The 20,272-nt window shown below is 43.4% G+C and overlaps 1 protein-coding gene across 1 annotated transcript in view; it reads left to right on the top strand.

The window, feature by feature from the left end:
• Window positions 1-20,272, top strand: part of VIPR1 (vasoactive intestinal peptide receptor 1) — a 102,985-nt gene that overhangs the window by 52,027 nt on the left and 30,686 nt on the right. Inside the window, exons 3-5 of the mRNA XM_066313911.1 lie at window positions 3,782-3,889; window positions 13,985-14,088; window positions 19,394-19,494. Coding sequence (XP_066170008.1) covers window positions 3,782-3,889; window positions 13,985-14,088; window positions 19,394-19,494 — 313 coding nt within the window. The remainder of the gene's footprint in view (window positions 1-3,781; window positions 3,890-13,984; window positions 14,089-19,393; window positions 19,495-20,272) is intronic.

Raw genomic sequence — 20,272 nt, 5'->3', positions numbered from 1 at the left:
AGAGGGATCTGAGCTCCAGCTTCTTTAGAGGCATGAAGGATTTCTCCCTGCAGCCCTCCTAAAAGAAGACATTCAGCTCCAGAGAACACTTCATGGCCTGGCAAAGAAGGGCAGGGCAAAGCTGAGGGTGTGGGAGCCACAGTTAAAATAATTACAATGGAAAAAAAACTCTTCTTAAAAAAAAAAAAAAAATTAATTTTTTTAAGTTTATGATGACGAGAGTTTAAAGACAGCACCTGAGTCACTCAGTGAGGTGGTAAGTGCTGCTGAGTTGGAAAAGGCACACACTTTCACACATTTTCACAGAGCCCCTCCAGGTTCAGCTGGATCCCTCCCAAGGCGAAGCACAGCCCTTGGCAGTGGGCATCCCCTGGGATTTTGGGACAGGCACATGAGCAGAGCAGGTCTTCTGATGGAAGTGGAGAATATGTGTGTTTGTAACTCACTGGCACTTGCAGCACTGGGTGAGGATGGATAAATTCCTTTGCATCCTCCCTGAAGACTCTGAGTGCAAGGCAGAAGACAACAACTGTAATTAATTAATGGGGAAGCACTAATCAATCCCCAAACATGACCTGATCAGGCCAGACTGGTCATCTCTGCTGTATCCAAGTGATGCCCCAGGGAAGAGAGGGATTTCCTTCTTTCAAGGCACAGTGCAGCTGTTTCTGCCCTCAGATATTTTTTTTGTCTACCAATCCCCCCTGATCCCAGCAGTTTTCTGGGATAAAACCTGTCAGTTTGGGGGGAAGAAAAACATTTTCTGGAAGGCTCCTTGATAAATGAGGCTGTGAATATTTTTGTCTTTGTAAAAGAACTGAGCAATTCCTAGTGAGACCAGCAATGAGCAGGTTCAAAGGGAATCCAGAAAAGGATGTAATTTTTCTGTCAGTGGACACTTAAACCATGCAATGCCTCGGCCCAGGAAGTTGTGAACTCTAAAAATTACCCTGGGTTCAGAATCAAAATCCAATTGCATTGGATTTACAAGATTTATGGGAGAAAAAGAATCTATCTGTGGTACTTTTTATTATTTCATACAACCTTTAAATAGAAAATTATCCCTCATTTGGGAGGTCTCTGCAGTGTGTGATGCCCATGGTGACCCAAGGCTGATGATGAGCTGATGGTAGTGTTTTTGCCTGCCAACCTCCTGATCCCAGCAGTTTTCCAGTTTGGGAGGAAGAAAAACATTTTCTGGAAGGCTCCTAGATAAAGGTTTCCTGTGTGCTGGGTCAGACTAAAGGTCACAAAGTTTTACCTGAAGTTGTGATGGGATGACTACAGCACTGCACTGTGCATGTAAAGCAGTTTTTTGCAGGTATCAATCTTCAACTGTTCCAATCCTTCAACCTCCAGTTCTTCTCTTCTACTCACTAAAAATTATTGATTTTCCTGAATTTTATATAATTAGCACAAAGAAAGACACAGACCAGTTAGAACATGCCCAGAGAAGCTGTGGCTGCCCCTGAATCCCTGGAGAAAGTCCAGGGCCAGGTTGGATGGGGCTTGGAGCAACCTGGGGAAGTGGCAGAGATTTGGAATGAGATTATCTTTAGGGTCCATTCCAAGCCAAACCATTCCAAGATCTGCTGATCCTGTGGTGACAGGCGCTGCCAGCCAGAGTTCTGGTTCCCACTGCCTCCTTTATTTATTGCAGAAATATTCTCAGCGTGTCCAGGGCAGGGATGAGGAAGATTGGTGTTGTAAGAGCTAAAGGGTAGGTACAAGATGTGTTTACACAAGCAATAACTTGTAAAAATACACTTTATGTGTCTTTCAAGGCTGGTTTCACTTTCTTTTAATCAGAAGAAAAAAAAAAAAAAAAAAAAAAAAAAAAAAAAAAGCTTTTGCTACAAAAGTGAGCACCTAAAAGCTTTCTTCACACATCACAGGTGGTGCTGAAAAAGTGTCAACAGAGAAAAAGATACAGATCACCAAATCTCTCAGAGTGCATAATTCAGGGCATTTAAAAACCCATCTGATGCTATCAGGTGGCTTTTATTTTGTATTATAACCTATCATGAGGTAATGGCTGCACTCCAATTTACTGCAGCTGGTGGAGGAAAAGATTGTAGGATGTGAAATTCTCTGCCGTGGAATCATTTTCCCGTGGAATCTTTAATATCCTGACACTTTGGGAGCTGCTGGCTGTTTGGTGGGAGATAAGTGTGTGGCTGTGAGGATTGAGCCGGGCACCTGATATAAGGTCCTGAAATCTGACTTTTAATGAGCCCTGCAGGAGAGCTGCATGCAGGAGATCCCATCAGTTATTCCATTTTTCAGGCTCTGATAAACTCAGCTCAGGACTTCATTTGAAAAGTTCAGTTTGCTCATGAAAGAAGAGGGAGGAAGGGAGGGGAAAAAACCTGTAAAATCACTTTGAAATCGAGATAAGGGCTCTTTTTCAGCTTCAAAGCGTTTCTGTGTGCTCCCTATTGATCTGAGGCAGATCTGCACAAGCTGGTGATGACACCAGCCCTTCCCTCTGCTCCAGGAGTAAAAGATGATTTAAAAGAGGAATTTCAGAGCAGGGTGTAATCACCAACAAGCAGGGATATTCACAGCTCCCTTTGCTGGCACATGAGAAGTATTTCCTCAACGTTTCTTCACCACTTTGTTCTTCACATCCCAGTCTCTCTCTCTCGTGGGGGGCTGTTGACCTCAACAGTGTGTGAGTCACATTTTGGGGAGCGTTTCCATCTGATGGGGCGTGACAAAAAGCTGAGAGCAGGGCTGCTGGAAACAGGGAGCTCTGCTGACAACCCATCCATCTCACCCTGGCAGCAGCTGAAGCGCCTGGCTGTTGGAAATATAAAGCAAGGGGGGGGGAAAATGTCAAAATTCTGCTAAGAGCTCTGAAACGGTAACATATCGACGTAAAAATGTGCTTGACTCCTTTTTCTTTTTTTTTTAATTCAGATCTGCCAAATCCTTTTGGCTACAGCATTAATGTTGTGTGATCCAACAATGCAGCGTGCATGGGGTATTATTAATGCCTTTTGAGAAATTAAAGGGCAAAATCAGAACATTATAAATCTGTGAAAAGGACATGGCATTTTTTTTTCTTTCCACTAAAGCTTTTATTCTACTCAGAAAATCTTCAGCAATGCCTCATTTTGACAAAATCCTGTGTTTCCTCTCTGTGTTGGTTATTCCTTCATTCCTAGCTTGGATAGCTCAGGACCTTCCCTCACTCTTCCATTGGGATCATCTCCTGGCCACAGCACTGTCCCTGCTCAGCCTCCAGCAGGGTTTTGTGCCTTTTCCCTTTTTTACAAGAAAATTGCTTCTGGTGGAAGAGTTTTGGCCTTTGATCCCTTGATTGTAATCTGTGTCCCTTTCCTGCTGTGGGAGCTGCACAACCACTGTAATGGGAAGGAAAAGATGATGGCATTTGGGGGAAACAGAGAAGGGTTTGGATCAGGTGTTTCTCGCAGGTTCAGATCAGGTGTTTTAAAGCAACAGGGAGTGACAAGGGCAGAGAAGATAAATATTTAATTAGGAATTTCTTCCTTTTTAGCCTAGGAAAAGACACTGTTATTGTATCAAGCCTGATTTACCTTTTTTGTTTTTTTGGGGTTTTTTTCCCCTTATCTGCTGTTCTTTCCATACTGATATCTGGAAAATTACAGCGCTGAATTTTAGGGACTGGAGGAGCTAAAAGCCGCGTGTTTAAAGGAAATATTTCCATGGGGTTTCATTCCAAAAGGTGCCTGAGGGGCTCTGCTGCCTCCAGCACTCCTGAGTGCTCCACCATCTGCTTTTCTCTCTTCCCCAGGCTGCAGGAGGCAGTGGGACAACATCACGTGCTGGCCTGAAGCAGAGGTGGGAGAAGTCGTGGTACGGCCATGCCCCAAGTACTTCAGGTTCCTGACCTCCTTCCTGGGTAAGCAAACCCCAAACCAGCCCCACAGCTTCACTCCCAGTGGGGTTTCTCATCATTCCACAGGGGCAACATCTCGATAAATGGGGAGAAACCAGCTCTTAGCCCGAGGTAAAGGAGACTTCCAATTCCAGTCGCAATTCACCAATTTTGGTGAATTCCCAACCACCAAAACATCCTCCCTGCCCTTGCAGCTCCACTGCTGTGGGTCCCAGTGTTGCAAAAAATGGCTCCTGGCAAAATCCAAGAGTGTGGATGTTGTGCAGTGGAAACTGAACCAACCTGTGGGACACTCGTGTTTGTTGTGCAGAACGAGCAGTTTAGCACAACCATTAATTAAGTCTCTGACAGAAAATGAACAAGCTGGAACTGTACGTAATAAAGTTGGTGGGATTTTTGAGTTTTTGGTTTTTGGGGTTTTTTTCTGGAATGACAAACCTGGCCACAGGCTAAGGAATTAACGTGACAAATAATGGGCAGGGGAAGTTAATGGAGGAGGAAGCTTAACTCACTGCTCAGGGTGTTCTGAGAAGTTTTAGTTTAAAACTCAGGTCTCAGGGGGCCATGCAGCAACAGGGCTGATTGTGTCTCCTAGTTATAGTTATTTTTCAGTATTTTTGTTATAGAGGCCCTGCAGGCCTTAACAGAGAATTAACTTCTTTTGCACTGGAGATCTTGCACTGAGCTGACCCTCCATTTTTAAAGCCTCGTAGTGCAAACACACAGGATAAATTAGGAATGGGGGTAGGGACACAATATCATCCCTGTTCAGCAGCCCTGGGCACTGCACTCATTAACCAGAACATGCTGATTACGTGACTTCCCCAAGGCCACACCAAAACTCTTTGCAGGCACAGAAGGGAAATTCAAAATCCCTGGAGTCCTATCCCTAGGGCTGACTTCCTCATTTCCAAAATTCCCTGGGAGCTCATCACCCCTTGTGTCAACACCCAGGGAGAAGAGGCAGAAGCTGCTGTGATATCACACCTTGCAGGACAAGACCCCTGAGCATTGGATCAGCTGTGTGCAATAATTCCCTGCTGTTCCTGCTCTGTGTCCTTCCCCGAGCACAGCATTCTCTCTCTGGCTTTTATTTACCAGCAGAGTTAGTAAAACACTAAGAAAAAAATCTCTTAAAAACTGTTTCTAGTACATCATCCCACCAGAGCTGAGAGCTGGGGAAAATATTGTGTATGTTTGGTTGTATAGAGATGTCAAGCACTGGAACAGGCTGCCCAGGGAAGTGGTGGATTCATTGCCCAGGGAAGTGGTCAAAAACAGGAACATGGTTTAGTGTGGGCTTGGCAGTGTTGGGTTAGTGGTTGGACTTGATGTTCTTAGAAACCTTTTAAAACCTCAGTGACTCTAAGACTCCATTTTATGTGTGTATATATATATATATATACTTCCTTTTAAATCCTTAAGACTGTGTTGGACTTAAGCTAAGGAAAGTGGGATATCTTTAATTTCATGGCAGTATGGACTTAAAAGACTCAATACATTTGCCTGTTCAGGTAAAACTGCTGTTCTCTGAGATGTCCCAGGACATTCTGGTCTCTAAGTTCCCCTGCAGAAAGGTGCTGCATTTCGTCTTCTTTTATGCCAGAGTCAGGATTAAATGAGCGAGACTTTTTTCATGTTCTGACTCAGATATTTATTAGTTCTTATCTATGTTACAGTCTCACACACAGTGAGTTCTACAGCACTGCAAGCTAACAAACTAAAAATGGCCCTTGTCTCCCTCTCTACAAGACCTTTTAAGCACAAACTCTCCAATTAAGAAGTGACACCTCAATTACTTTTACTTTTAACCCAATAACCAGCCACTCCTGGCCCCCAATGCAGATTTTTCTACCCAACTACAAAACCTCACCCAGAGCCATGGAGAAGAAGGTGAAAAAGAAGGACTCAGCCTCTGCCCTAAATCCTCCATCTTGCTTTATATATGTTACTATATTCTAAACCCTAAAACTCTGAGTTTCCCACCCTGTGATATCACACACTTCTATCCAAACTCCACACCCACAATCCCAGGGCTGTCACTCAATTTTGGGAGCCTTTTCCATGGCCTCAGGTCAATGCAGTGTTTGCTTGGGGGTCAGTGCCTGTCAGCACAGAAAGTGTAAAATTCTCAGTGCCCAGGGTTCCCACAGAAAGGTGCAGATCTCCCATAGTTTCTGTCTCATTGGATCTGTCAGGTGCTTCAGAGTATCTCAAAAATCCTCAGGTTGGTGAGGGCTGGGCTCTGCTCCCAGTGAACGGGGACAGGACAAGAAGAAATGGCCACAAGCTGTGCCAGGGGAGGTTCAGGTTGGACATCAGGATGATTTTTTTTTTATGGAAAGGGTGGTCGGGAGTTAGGAAAGGCTGTCCAGGGAGATGTTGGAGTGCCCATCCCTGGAGATGTCCAAGGAAGGGCTGGAGGCGGCACTCAGTGCTCTGGGCTGGGGACAAAGTCAGGATCAGTCACAGGTTGGAATTGGTGACCTTGGAGATCTTTCCCAAACCAAGTGACTTTGTGATTCTGTGCAGTGAATGATTCCTGTTCTAGGAGAAGCCCAGAGATTCCTCAAAGCACTCAAAGCATCCCTTGACCTCTGTGTCCTCATCTCAGTGTGCCCAGCCAAGAAAAGGCTTCAGACATGGCCCTTCCCTGCACACTCCTGTGGCCAGCTGTGCTCCTCTGGGAGCCATGACCTCAGCAAATGTCACCCAGCCTTGCAGCTGGCAAGGTCAGCAGCCTTCTGGGGCAGTTCCACCTTGCTTTGGAGGAGTTTCCTCTGGTTTAATGTGGTTCTCTGCAGCTGGCTGTCACCCAGGGATCCCAGTCACTGGAAATCTGGCTGGTTTGTACAAGGGTGTGGAGTGATAGAACAAGGGGAATGGCTTTAAACTGACAGAGGGCTGGGTTGGATTAGATTTTAGGATTAAATTCTTCCCTGTGAGGGTGAGGAGGCCCTGGCACAGGGTGCCCAGAGCAGCTGTGGCTGCCCCTGGATCCCTGGAAATATCCAAGGCCAGGTTGGATGGGGCTTGGAGCAACCTGGGATGGTGGAAGGTTTCCCTGCCCATGGCAGGGGGTAGAACTGGATGAGCTTTGAGGTCCTTTCCAAACAATCCATTCTATGATTTTATGACTGTATGGTTTGGTCAGTGATTCATCTCAACTTGAATTAGCCATTTACAGTGATCAGATGAACAACAGCATGAAAATTCCTCTTTGGTTAAGCACAGGGTGAGTTTCTTTGGAGAAAGAGGAGTCAGGACTCTTAATTTCTTCTGTTTGTAAAGCAAAGTGTCTACAGAAATCTGGTTGGCACTGATGGAGACACTGTGGAGGTACCTGAAGAGGCACCATGGTCCCCATTGATGAGTTTTCTGTTGACTGGAGTAGGAATGCAGGTACTGAGCTCACAGAGAGGCACCCACAGCACAAACACTGAGGAGTCCATTTAACCATAAACATCTGGCACCATCTGATAAATGGTGGAAGATCTAAAATCCATGAGGTGTTAAGATACCTGCATTCAGGAAGCCAAATTTCCAGCCTGAAATGGCATTTGTTATCAACCCATTTTAGAGTTTTCCATAAGTCAGCCTATCTCTGAGCTGGTCTTACAGTCAGAAGTGAGGAACAGTCTTCTTAGTTCAGCTGGTTTTTTAGATTCCTGCTCCAGGATGAGTTTAACACCATCCAAAACCCACATATTTCTCTCCATTTGCAATCAAAATATTGTGGAGTGGCTCTGGCAGATGGGAATGTCTCCCAACAGGATTGAATTCCGCCTCAGCAGAGCACCACCAGCATCAACAACTGATGCCATTCCCAAAGCAGAAGCAGCAGCTTTGATTCTCTCTGAGTCACACACTTTGTACAACCATTAACAAACAGGGTAAAGCAGTGATGGTCTTAAATACAGGGAGGGGAAGATTGCCTCCTGGTTTATAGGATTTGTTGCAAAATTAATGCCATTAAAGGTTGTGAAGCAGCTCTTCCTGTGCAGCAGTGAGTGTCACTGAGCAGCTTTCAGGGAACTCAATCATTTGGGTAATGTTTGTGTCATATTCTTTGATCCCTTTGCAGGAACATGAAAGCTTTTATCAAGTTGTGAGCCAGACAAAAAAATCTTTTAAATGTATTTATAGCAGGAAAAGAGTGAAATACCAGGAAACAAAGAGTTAATGTGATTTTTCTGCCTCATGGAGAATAAGCTCTCCAAATGACTAATATCCCATCTCATGGTTAATAAAGGATAAAATATCTCATGGCGTTTAAAAACCTTAAACTGTCCTGATGTCATTTGACATTAATTTTTTATGGCATTCACAGGCCCAGAAAATTTTCATTATTTCATGACGTTCGTCAGTGCCATGTGAGGGAGATGGATGAAAATATTTTTTGGCACCTTTCATTATTAAAGTGCATTGCTTTCCACCCCTTGACCAGAGTGTTCCAGCTCTCTTTCCATACGTGGAAGATGACATTTGTGATAGGGATTTATGCCTCACCATTTCTCCAAAAGCAAATTGCCCACCATGCACAAGTTAATTTTGCACTGACAGTTTTTAGGCTTTAGCTCTGAAATTAATTGACCTAAGGAGGCGAGGATGGGCACAACAAAGCTCTGGATCCCACTCAGGGAGGTGAGATCTGAGTTTCAGGCTTGCCAAATTCCTTTTTTCCTTAGATGCTCTAAATTTATTTCCCCTCTCCTTTCCCCTCCTTCGTGAACACTTTTTATTCTGCATTGCTTCTGAAACTGGAACAAAAACTGAATAAAATGAGGATAAGGATAAGCAAAGAGCAGCAGATAAGAAGAAGACATCACCACTTCTCTAACGAACCCCAAAATGAACTATATCCATTATTTATTTGCTACAATGGTCATTAAAATACCCAAGAAGTTGAGTGTGGTCTTTTGTGGAGTTCTCTTCACTGAGAGCCCTTGACCTGCTCAGGTGTTCTGCTGTCCACATGAGCCTTCATACCAAAAAAAGCAAAATTACCTGGAGAAAAGGAGGCTCAGAGAGGGCATCACCATCCCCAGATTTTCAAAAATGTGTGGATGTGGCACTTGGGGACGTGGCTTGATGGTGGCCTTGGCAGTGTGGAGTTAATGGTTGGACTTGATGGTCTTGGAGGGCTTTTCCAATCTAAACCATTCCACGATTCCATGATTTATTTCCACCTGAGGTGTCACAATGCTTGTGCCCCACTCCTCTGAAGGGCTGGTGCTACACCTCCACCTCTACCCAAAAAATGTGCATATTTTTCTTGTAAACGTTTCCTGGAATCCTATAACTGCAGGATCAAAAGATCTAGTGAGAACTCTGCCCTAAAATCTGACATCTCTGTTTTTAGGATGAGAAAACAAAGGGTTTACAAAAGGTGCCTAATCAAGGGGAACATTGGTATTGTTATAAAAGAGGAAATTATCTGTATTTATTAAACATCAAGATCTTCACTCTTAGAAGTGAAATGTGCAGGAAGGGGAAAGGAAAATAAGGGGAAATTGAGTTTTGCCACAAAAACGGGGTGTAGAAAGTTTCAGGGCACTGGACATGTGGCAGTAATATCTGCAGGCCAAATGATGTGAAAAACAGCAAAGGAAGACAGTTAAGTCAGTCTTGTTTGATGTGCTGACCCAATGCCACAGGTTCTACTACAACATGAATTTATGAAATACAAAAATATAAAATAACATTACATATTGGGCAGAAACTGCACTGAAAGAATAATCTTGTGAGACCACAACTGAGGCAGAGAAAACAAACTGGGAAATTATCCTGTCAAGACTTTCCTCACAAGTTTTTCCCAGGCCTAAGCACTTCAGTATCCAGCTAAGTGCAAGCTGTCTGCAAGTTTCGAGTGTTTCCCAAGAACAGTGGGGCAGATCAATAATAAAAATGAAAGTAGAGATGTGCCAGTGGGCGCAGCGGCATCTCAAGAATGGTAAATAATAGAAACATCACTGCTTTAATATTTTCTGCTTGAAAAAATCGATTTATGTCTCTGGAATATGATGCTAGAGAAGCAGGACTGATTGCTGGGGAGAGCACACCTTCCCCTCTGCTTTGGAAATTGTTACAGAAAAGGGCAAGGAAAGCAAGAGAGGGGAAATCCCAACACCCCTGAGCCTTGATTGACCTCAGATCTCTTTGTCTGCATTCAAACTCCCATTAAGGACCAATAAGAAGGGTTTTTTGCAAGATCAAAGAGGTAAAACTTCACCTGTAACACGAACTTTCAGACATGTCTCAGAGTTTGAAGGGTGTGTTTGAAACAGATGAGAGGCAGAAAGAAATTAAGTAAAAAAAAAAAAAAACAAAAACAAAAAACTAAAGAGCAAGACACAGGGAACAGCTCCGTGCATTTATTCCATTCATCTGTTCAGTGTTTGACTCCTACCCAGATCAAACACCTCTGATAAAGAAAATGTTCTGGTGTTATCTCTGCTCCACAAACTCCTCCCTCCTCTGCTGCTGTGGTGTGAATAAATCACGTCAAATGGAAGGAAATTCCTCTCAGTGACAACCAGGAGGTCTCATGGGAGGTTCCCTGCCCATGGCAGAGGGGCTGGAACTGGATTTTAGGGTCCTTTCCAACCCAAATCTTTCTATGATGATTTTATGATTCTGAGAAAAGTTTTGCTTGTGCAGCCTCCATCAGTGAAGGATTCCAAGGATATCCAGAAGGCAGCTGGTCATGCTTTCATTTTAGGTGACCACACCTAAATGGGTTTTGGGCCAGGTGACCTCCAGGGGTCCCTTCCAACCTCAGCCATTCTGGGGTGCTGTGAAAGCAGGACACTGAGCTCTTGCAAGGCATTATGAGATTATTGTTAAAATAAATGAGAGTTAGTTGTGGCTTTTTCAATTTTATTCTTTTTTAATGGAAAACCTCACCTCATTGCTTTTAGGGACAGATGCAGCAGTGTGACAGTGGTAACACTGATCAAATTAAATACAAACGTCACAAAAAAACACCCAAAACAGATTATTTCATGGCTTTAACTGATACCATGACAATGGGGAGATTCTGTTCTCACCAGGGTCTTGCCTCTTCTTTTTCCACAACACAGAGGAGAGCCTGGAGCACAAACCTAGTGGCACTGGGGGCTGCTCCCCACATCTCAGTGAATCTCATCCACTCTGCATTGCTAATTACACGTAGTTATAAACCCCTGGTCTCCTTTCTCATTAAATCTCCAGGAGTACAGTTTGAAAATTTTAGCTTCAGTCTGATAAGAAATGGAAAAATTTGGGAAATCTAGTGAACTTTGAAAGGCTGGAGATAAATTCTAAGTGCAGAAACTTTGTGTTTTCTGATGCTGTTGTTTTCAATATACTCCAGATTTTCAATGTACTCCACTGGTGTTCATTTTAGGGAGAATTTGTGCTACACAAATTAGTGAGAAACAGCTCTGGAAAATGGCAAATACATCTTCTGGTGCTTTGAAAAATCTGCCTTTCCATTGACAAATAATTAGATTTTATTACCAAAGTCTGGAAAAAAGCAGGAGCCAGGGAGACCACAAGAACTGGCTCATTTTCATCAGGGATCTGTGGCAGAGCTGGGATTTGACCTTGGAACATAAAAATCTCTATAATACATCAGTCTAACCTGAGCCTGTAAACCTCAGAGGAAAGCTCAGCTTGTGGGGCACTTGCCCAGATTTTATGCTCATTTTCAGTAGAGAAAGTGGTATTTTACAGAGTAATAATTAGAAATGTTATTTGGTCTGAGCAGAGACATCACCCATTACTTGAGCCAAATTGTGGTGTGATAAAATCTTTGTTTTCTAGCCCTGTACTTTTTCTACCTCTCAGATACCAGGTGAACGGGAGAGGTTTTAGGAAGGTGTCTTGCATCACACCATGTGTGTGAATTTCCACATCTAAAAGTGACAAGAGCAGCAAAGGGTGGCAGAAAAACCTTCTTTGGGAAGAAGGTTTTAGGGAAGAGTTTCCCTAAAATCAGAGTAATTTTTATTATCATTTTTTAAATCCCACTGATGCTTTGTCATTGTTTTTCCCCCTCCCTTGCTGCTTTAGCAGCATTGGGACAACTTTTGAAAGTATTGAGTGGTGAGAACTTTTAAATAATCATAAAATTGTGAGGAAGTACAACTAAAAAGAAAAAATAGGAGAAAATTTAAGCTGGAAGAGGCACACCTTAGCTCACTGAGAATAAGAAACAAAGATTTAAAACCACCGTGAAATCTTTGAGAGGAGGAGTTTGGAGCAGGAAATGGGAAGCAACGAAGTTCAGATAATGGGATCCATTGTAATGAAGAAGAAGGAACAGAAATTGCATAACACCTCAAAAAAACTGAAAGTCCTGAACAGTCATGCCCTTGATTTGTTTGCACAAGATCCTTTATGATCCCAACATGAGCCCTGGTGGAAAGAACTGCAAACAGTGGCCGTGCAGGGAGAGCCTGGGAACAGCAGCCCATGGAGCTGTGCTGGACCTGCTCCTTCTGGAGCAGCTGTGGAAATGAGCAAAGGCACCTTGGAGAGCCTCCTGGGCTCAGATCTGTTGCAAGAATAGAATAAAGGAGCAAGTTTCAGTGTTAAAATCTACCTGTCACAGGGATTTTGTGTGGTGACTTCAGGCAGGGGATTGCTGCTGATTTCAGTGCAGAGCAAGCCCATGGCTGGGAGGATGTTCAGACCACTCAAGTGTCAGAAATTGCTGGAGGTGACACTCAAATATTTCTGTGGCTCACAGCTGCATAACTGATTTTTGCAAAATTCTCTTTTGCAGGAGTTGTTTTTTTTTTGGTTTGTTTTTTTTTTGTTTGTTGTTTTTTTTTTTTTTTTTTTTTTTTTTTTTTTTTTACTTTTGTGTGCAAAGAACTTCATTGGTAATGTTTGCAAAGCTCTTCGAGCTTCACTAGTGCCATCCTTCACCTTAAGAGGCAAAGTTTGGCTGCTGTTTGTTCATTCTGGTGCATTGACCAGTTTTTCCCGTTCTGTGTGGTGAATGGCCCCAGTGGAATGCCCCAACAATGGGATTTTAGTGGGGTGGGCAGGGTGGGGACTGGTGGGCAGGTAAGATGCTGGGGGAATTTATAATGTTCTGTTGGGTGTATTTCTGCTCTGTTATTTATTGACAAACCCATGTTTTGGCTTTTTAGGCCACAAAACTCCTGAGGTAAAGCTTATCCTGAGTGCTGGTCCCTCCTCCTTTTGCTGGGATTAAGCCCATGTGGGTTTGAGGTCCAGCTGAGACAGGCAGCAGAGATGTCTTACAAAGTGAGAAGTGCTTTGCACTCACAATCCCAGATGGACCAGGCAGTTCTGAGTACCAAAGAGCCACGTGAACTTCAGTTTTGACAGAAGGAGTGAGATGTTCTTGTGTTAATTAAAGCTCTTTTTAGCTGGTCAGAGGCCCCAGGCACTCAGCAAGCTTGATAGTCCAGGAAATCTTCCTGCCCTGGAGTATACAAGTTAAAACAGGCAATACAGGTTGTCTGTGTGTGGATTTTCTCCCTTCACAGCCAAGTTTTGAAGTGCTTTGCTCACAAACAAGAGTGGAGTACATTTCCCAGGAATCACATTTGATCGGGGCTCAGTTGTAGGACTGGGTGGTGGAGAACTGGATTTAGTTCCCAGACCCCCAGCCTTATCTGCATTGTGTGAAATGAGCACTTTATCTACCCCTGCCCTGGCTTCTCACAGGCAGAGTGAAAGGCATAAATACTTCACTGCCCTGTTTAGATAAAAAATTTTCCAGGAAGAAAGTCAATGTGACAATAAAACATTCAAACAATACTGGTGCAGTGCCAGCAGCCAAAGGCCTGGGTACAAGTGGCAGTATGGTACCACTAGAAGAGATGTTTTGTGTGCACCCCTGTATTAAAATGTACTTTTTAACTCAGGTCTGGACTTCAAAACACAATGGATGCCTCTCATTTATGAGTTCTGTGTAATTTGGAATATTATTAAGAGGGGGAAAAGATGAGAATTTTACTCAGAGTGTTACAAGAATTGTGCTTTGGCATTTACACCACAAAAGGCAGAAGTTGCTCTAACAGCGAGCTGAAGATTTCTTTTTAAATCATAGCTTTTTTTTTTTTTCTTTTCTTCCAGGGAATGTGACCAGGAATTGTACAAGCCAAGGCTGGTCAGATGTGTACCCTGCACCCTACGCCTTGGCTTGTGGATATGATTCCAACAGCACTCCAGGGGAAGAGGTTTGTAAACCCGGATGGGTGGGCATCAAGATTTAACAGGGATCAATATCAGAACTGGGTGATCTTCCCATGCCCATTTTCCCCATTCCCCCTCAGACTCCTCAAGAGGAAAGGATGCTCTTGAGGATCCTTGGAAGCAGAGCTCAGGAGTTTGGTCAAGGAATTGATCTTCCCTTTGATGTCATAGACTCAGAATTATGGAATGGCTTGGGATGGAGAGGAACTTAAGGATCATCTCATTCCACCCCCTGCCGTGGGCAGGAACACCTTCCATTAAACCAGGTTATTCCAAACCTGGCCTTGAACCCTTCCAGGGATGGGGCATCCAGAATTTCCAGTGTGTCAGGACCTGAGAAGATCAGACCACAGACAATGTGATGCCCACACACCACTTCAGGTGTTTTATTTTCCACAGTGCACTTTGAAACAAGCCCTCCACATTTATATTTCTGTTTAAGTAGATATGGTGACCCCAGTCTTTCTATGGCAACATAAGCATTAAAAATCTCTGAAGGGATAAAGATTATATTTTGGTGCTCTGCAGATCTCAACCAGCTAAATATCTAAATCACTGTAGGGAACACACACTTTCATGAAATTTTACTAAATTTTGATAGAAAATCCAAAAGTTCTCTGGGATATTGTTTTGGCAATAACATTTGTGTACTGCACGTTGTTTGTGTATAAATTACCAATTGCTGACCTAGGTATAATTAGCTTTACAGAGTACTGTCATTCCACAGGAAGGAGTTTGTTACTGGTTTGCTGCATGCTGAGACATGAAGGGTAAAGTCTGAAGAGGATAACAAATGCTAGAAGCAAGATTCACCTCACCTAACTCAAAGTTCAGCATCTAATCTAAACTAATCACCTGTAGCAGTCCCACAGTCAACAAGAAAAAGCTGATGCAAGAAAAGTTATGTTTCACTGCAATCATATGTTGCAGTATTTATGTTTTTATATAATAGTGTTTATATTAATGTGTTAATGTGTTTATATTGAACCTCAGTCCATGCTTTTTTTGTTATTGTTTTTTAAGAGATATCTCAATGTTAGTGGATGTTGGATATGAGAATCTCAATAATTGATTAATATGTATTTTCAGTATTTAAAGGGGACTTACAAAAAGGCTGGAGAGGGATTTTTCACAAGAGCATGGAGTGATGGGACAAGGGGGAATGGTGTTAGGCTGAAGGAGGGAAGGTTTCCATGAGATATTGGGAAGAAATTCCTCCCTGTGAGGGTGGGGAGGCCCTGGCACAGGGTGCTCAGAGAAGCTGTGGCTGCTCCATCCTGGGACGTGTTCCAGGCCAGGTTAGAGAGGGCTGGGAACAACCTGGGACCATGGAAGGTGTCCCTGCCCAGACAGGGGATGGAACGAGATGTTTTTAAGGTGGCTTCCAACCCAACCCATTCTGGGATTCTGTGACTAGATGCAGTGAGAGGTCTCTGTGCATGGTCACCCACTGCCAAGGCACTCAGAGGGTTAACAGGGGATCTGAGCAGAACTGAGCCAGCTCTGGGTGTGAAAGAAAAGAGAAAACAGCAAAGGGAGAAGTGCACAAAGAACCTCAGGGCTGTGCTGAAGAGAGCCTTAGCCTGCCTGCAGGGTCAGCCAGCACTTCACATCCTCAAGTGTCCATCCCTCAGACTGAGCTGTGGGGCTGCAAAAACCATTGCTCCAGCTCTGCTGGGGGAGGACCCCCATCCAGAGCTCTGGGTTGTATTCCGGCTGCTCAGGGGATTTGGGAATTCCTGGGACATGGCCACCCAGTGGATTGCAGCATTGCCAGAGTGCTGCGTTACCAGGAGAACCTCTATTGTGTTCCTTTAATTCTTTCTTAATTATTTTCCTTTGATTTCCACAGTTTTTTTCCTGCTGTTAAAGTCCAATTTGCGTGAAAAGTGGCTGAGGGGGGCTGAACTTGCAGTGGCAGCCCGTGAAGAAGAATAGATTTCTGTTTTGTTGTTGTTGAACTGGCAGTGAGTTTGGGGAGCAAGAAGTAAAGGGAGCAGGAAAAAAAATAAAAAAACAGCAGGGTGTTCAGGACATAAGGTCCAGGAAAGACTGATAAGCTTCCAGGAGTAAAACACTTCATGACCTTTTGGTCTCAGGTCAGAAACAACCAGAAAAAAAAAATGAAAAATAAATAAGGGTGGTGTGTAAGGTTTCAGCTGTGAATTCTGGCAGTCCCTAAATTATCAGATTATGTAGGCACCAAAGAGCTGCTCTTGGTCCATGCAGTGATGATGAGCCTTTTTCCAAGCTGACCTTTAAAATTGGTGCATTAGCAAATGGGGAGTGGGGTTGTTATCCTGCTCCTCTGTCAGATGTTGATGCTTTTCTCCCTTGTGTGCTTCCATCTGCTCAGAACCCCAGGGTCTCTGTGGGTTCTGCCTGAAGATGGTGAAATAAAGAGACACCTCCAGAGGTCAGTTCAGGCCACATTTCTCTCCAAAGAAATTTCTTTTCATTTACCCTTGAGGGAACTCCGATGACTTTGGGCTGGATGACATGAACCCCAAAACACCTGGCTCCTGAAAGATTTTATATCAGTATTTCTCTTCTTTTTCTCTCAAAATTGTGAATGTTTCCCATTGTCAACAACAAAAGACAAATACTGAGGTTACTGAATGGAAACCAAGGAAAATAAATCTCAGTTAATCTCAGTTTAGCACCTACCTCAAATTATTGTTATTATCATACTCCTGTGAAATTAAGCAGAAGCTTTTAGAAGTCAAAGAGACAATGATGAAGTTGCCTGATTTCATTCTGTAAATCAGTCAGGCATACTGGCATGCATTGCCTTCACTTATCTACATCCCTTTCTTTTCTAATAAGAATATTTTATAATCCGGACCCTGAGTGAAATTTCAATTCCATTTATGATCTTGGGTCAAATTCTCTGCTTTTGATATCTCTAGAATAGGAACCAATTGTCATTAGCAAAGGCAGTGAAGAGTGAGAAGTCATTAAGTGCTGTTTCCAGAGCAGAGATGACCCCACATCCTGCATCAAAGCTGAGTGCAGAACCATCCCTCTCTGCACCAGAAGGATTAGTCACCTCATAAAATATGAGGAGAGAAAGCAGGGAATTGCTTGTTGAATAACACCAGGAACTTTCTGTGCATATCTTGCTCCTGGGAATAACTCTTAAGAAGAAGGAGGCCTATTTTTCTCTGCTCTCCTAAATAAAGTGTGGGACAACCTCTTCCTCCTACAGTCCCCTACCACGAGCTCCTTCCTTCTGCTGGCCGAGTCTTTCCTGCAACAGTTCTGCTCTGATGCCATCAAAAATAAAGATAATAGAGAAAGATGAAATCAATGTGATGGAGGTTAAATTAGTGTTTTAATTAGAAAAGTCAGAGCTACCTTTGGGATCCCAAACTCCAGGAAGGCTGGAAAGAAGCCTTTATCTTGGGGGTGCTGGTGGATGAGAGGCTGGATGCTCCAAGATTTTGTCTTGGTGGGTGCTGACCATGTGCACCTGTAGCCCAGAAATCCAGTTGTATTCTGGGCTGATCCCACAGCCTGGGCAGCAGGGAAAGGGCGGATTCTGCCTCTCTGCCTCCCTCAGGTGAGGCCTCACCTGCACAGTGTCATCTGGGCTAGACCAGGCGGATAAATTGTCCTGAAACCCTTGAATTATCTGTGCAGAGTGACCCAAATCTCTCAGTGATGTGGCTGTAAGAACACAGTGTTTTAACCACCTCTGAGATCTGTGGTTGAAGATATGACCAGTGTTATCTCTGAAAACTCCCCTGTTTTAACACCCCTCTAAGCTGGCTTGTGCAAATGCTAAAGGATTGCAACTCATCCCAGCCTCACTGGTTCTGTAAAGTACCAAATACTTGTCAAAGCCTGTGAAAATAGCACATAAAAATGTCAACTCTCAATGTTATGGAAGAGTGTTTCTCCAAACAAGGTTGGGTTTAGGTTTTCTGCCTAACTTGCTCTCTGTGATTTTGGTTGTTTGGGTTGTTTATAGGAGATGGTGACAAAGAGGGCAGAGGAGGGTCAATCAAGAGCTGGAAAAAATAAAATTTTCCATAAACTGAGTTAGAGTCTCATAAAAACTTAGATTATTTTTTTAATTGACAAATGCCTAAATAATTTTACCTCTTGATTTTTTCTTTTTTTGTTGTTTTTTGAAGCTGTAAAATCAAAATCTATTGATTTAGAGCATTGCTAGAGAGCTTTGGAGAGCTTATTTGCCCAGTTATTTAGACTGGCATTCCCTGTTGGATCCAAGGATAAAAGCCCTGCAGTGCCCCGTGCTCAGAGATTCCCTCTGTGTGCAGTCAAAACGAAAATCCATGAGCCAATTTCCTAACACATATTTCTGAGTTAACAGTGAGAACATTTTAAGTTTTTACCTAAACACAGTGGAAATTCCACAAAAACAAACCAATTTCCCAGAGAACTCTGCCCCTATGAGATAGTTTTGGCTTCTCTACTTCTCTGCCAAGGTCAGGATGAATAACATGGGAAACGAAGATGTCGAGTTCAGACTTGGCAGGTTTATTATATCTTATTTATTTACAGTATTTACAGGCTCACAAGCCCTGAACTTAACTAGGAAGGTAGAAAATGGAGGTAAAGTGGAAGCTTCTAACTCTTTCCAAAGTTATTTAATACAATAATTACCCAATAATGAGATACACCTATATTATTTATATTTCTGGCCTAATAATGACCACCTAAGGCCTGCAATGTGGACTTTTTTCACCCAATTACAGAAAACCACCCAAATCCATGAAGAAGGAAGAAGAAGGCAAAGAAGGAGGACAAAGACAGCACCCAAAATCCTCCATCTTGACTCATATGCGTTACTATACAATATTATATGTATTACTATACACTAAAACCCCAAATTTTAAGTTTCTAGGATTCCAACACTCCTTGACCTCCTTAATTAAATCAGCTTCACCACACTCACCATGTCAGACCCAGTGCCATGAACTCTAGCTGAACATTGGTCACACCTCATTTCACGAGGTTTTAGGTTGCAGCTGTCTTTGCGTGTACCAAATCAGCCTCCTTCCAGCAGAAATCTTCCTCTTGTGTGACTTTAACCTGTGTTTGGGGTGGTCCAAGCTCTGCTGCATCCAGACACGTTTCCACACTCACACTGATGGTGTTCGAGTCACGTGCGCTAATGGATGAGATTTCAAAGGGTGAAGGAGTCAGAGGAACTTTAAGAGAATGGAGAAGGATGATTTCCTTGTCCCAGCAGGGTGATGGTGTGGTTAGGAGTGCATTTTGGACCTCTTTGAAAGCCCTGTTTTCTTTCCTTCACGCCAGCAAACGGCGTTCTACGGGACGGTCAAGACGGGCTACACCATCGGACACACCTTATCCCTCATCGCCCTCACGGCTGCCATGATCATCCTGTGCCTCTTCAGGTGAGACCACCAGCAGGGAAAGGCACAGGGAAGGTGCCTTGGTTTGGGAAGACAGGTGTCTGCCAGGGAAAAAACGGAGCTTCCTGGAGAATGTAGAATGTAAACGCCCTCCCTCTTAATTATCAATTTGAAATTAGGGGCTCCCAGGCAAGGGTATGGGAAGAGGAATAACAGCTGGGAATTGTTATGGGAATAGGAATAACAGTTCTTCACTAGGAAAGTTAAAATGGAAATGTAGTAGTACAAAAAAAGCAAGCAAACAAAGAAAACCAAGAAACCATTGACAGAGTCAGAACACAACCTGAGCCATTGCCATCTTTCAATTGTTTCGCCCTGTACTCAGGCTGATGTTCCAGTAAAAGCTCAAGGAATGTCTCCCAGAAGTCCTATCTCATTATTTGGAAATATTTCATATCCAACACAGACACATGCAAATTACCTCCACAAGGTACAAGGTGCCAGCCAAGCTGGTGAAATCCTTGAGGATCCTGTTTTTCCTTCGTGGGAAACAACTTTGACTTGACTTGCCTTTGCCTGCAGGAGGACTCAGCTCAGCCCCATTATCTTGTCATCATCAGAGGTTAGGGAGCACAACCTCTGCCAGTGCACAGTGGCTCGTTAAGAGGTGGTAATTTGATTGTGCTGCTGAGTGAGGTCTGGTGTGGTTCTGGTGTCTGTACAATTTCCAGACTATTAGGCCTTTCACTTCGGCTGATGTAAATTCTCTCTTGGAAAAAAAAAACCTCCTACTTGATCAGAATTCGTCTTCAAAATATTA

This window comes from Sylvia atricapilla, chromosome 1 (genome assembly GCF_009819655.1).
Source record: "Sylvia atricapilla isolate bSylAtr1 chromosome 1, bSylAtr1.pri, whole genome shotgun sequence".
Classification (NCBI taxonomy): domain Eukaryota; kingdom Metazoa; phylum Chordata; class Aves; order Passeriformes; family Sylviidae; genus Sylvia; species Sylvia atricapilla.
Note: the sequence above shows the minus strand (reverse complement) of the source record. Positions and strands in the feature narration are given on the sequence as shown.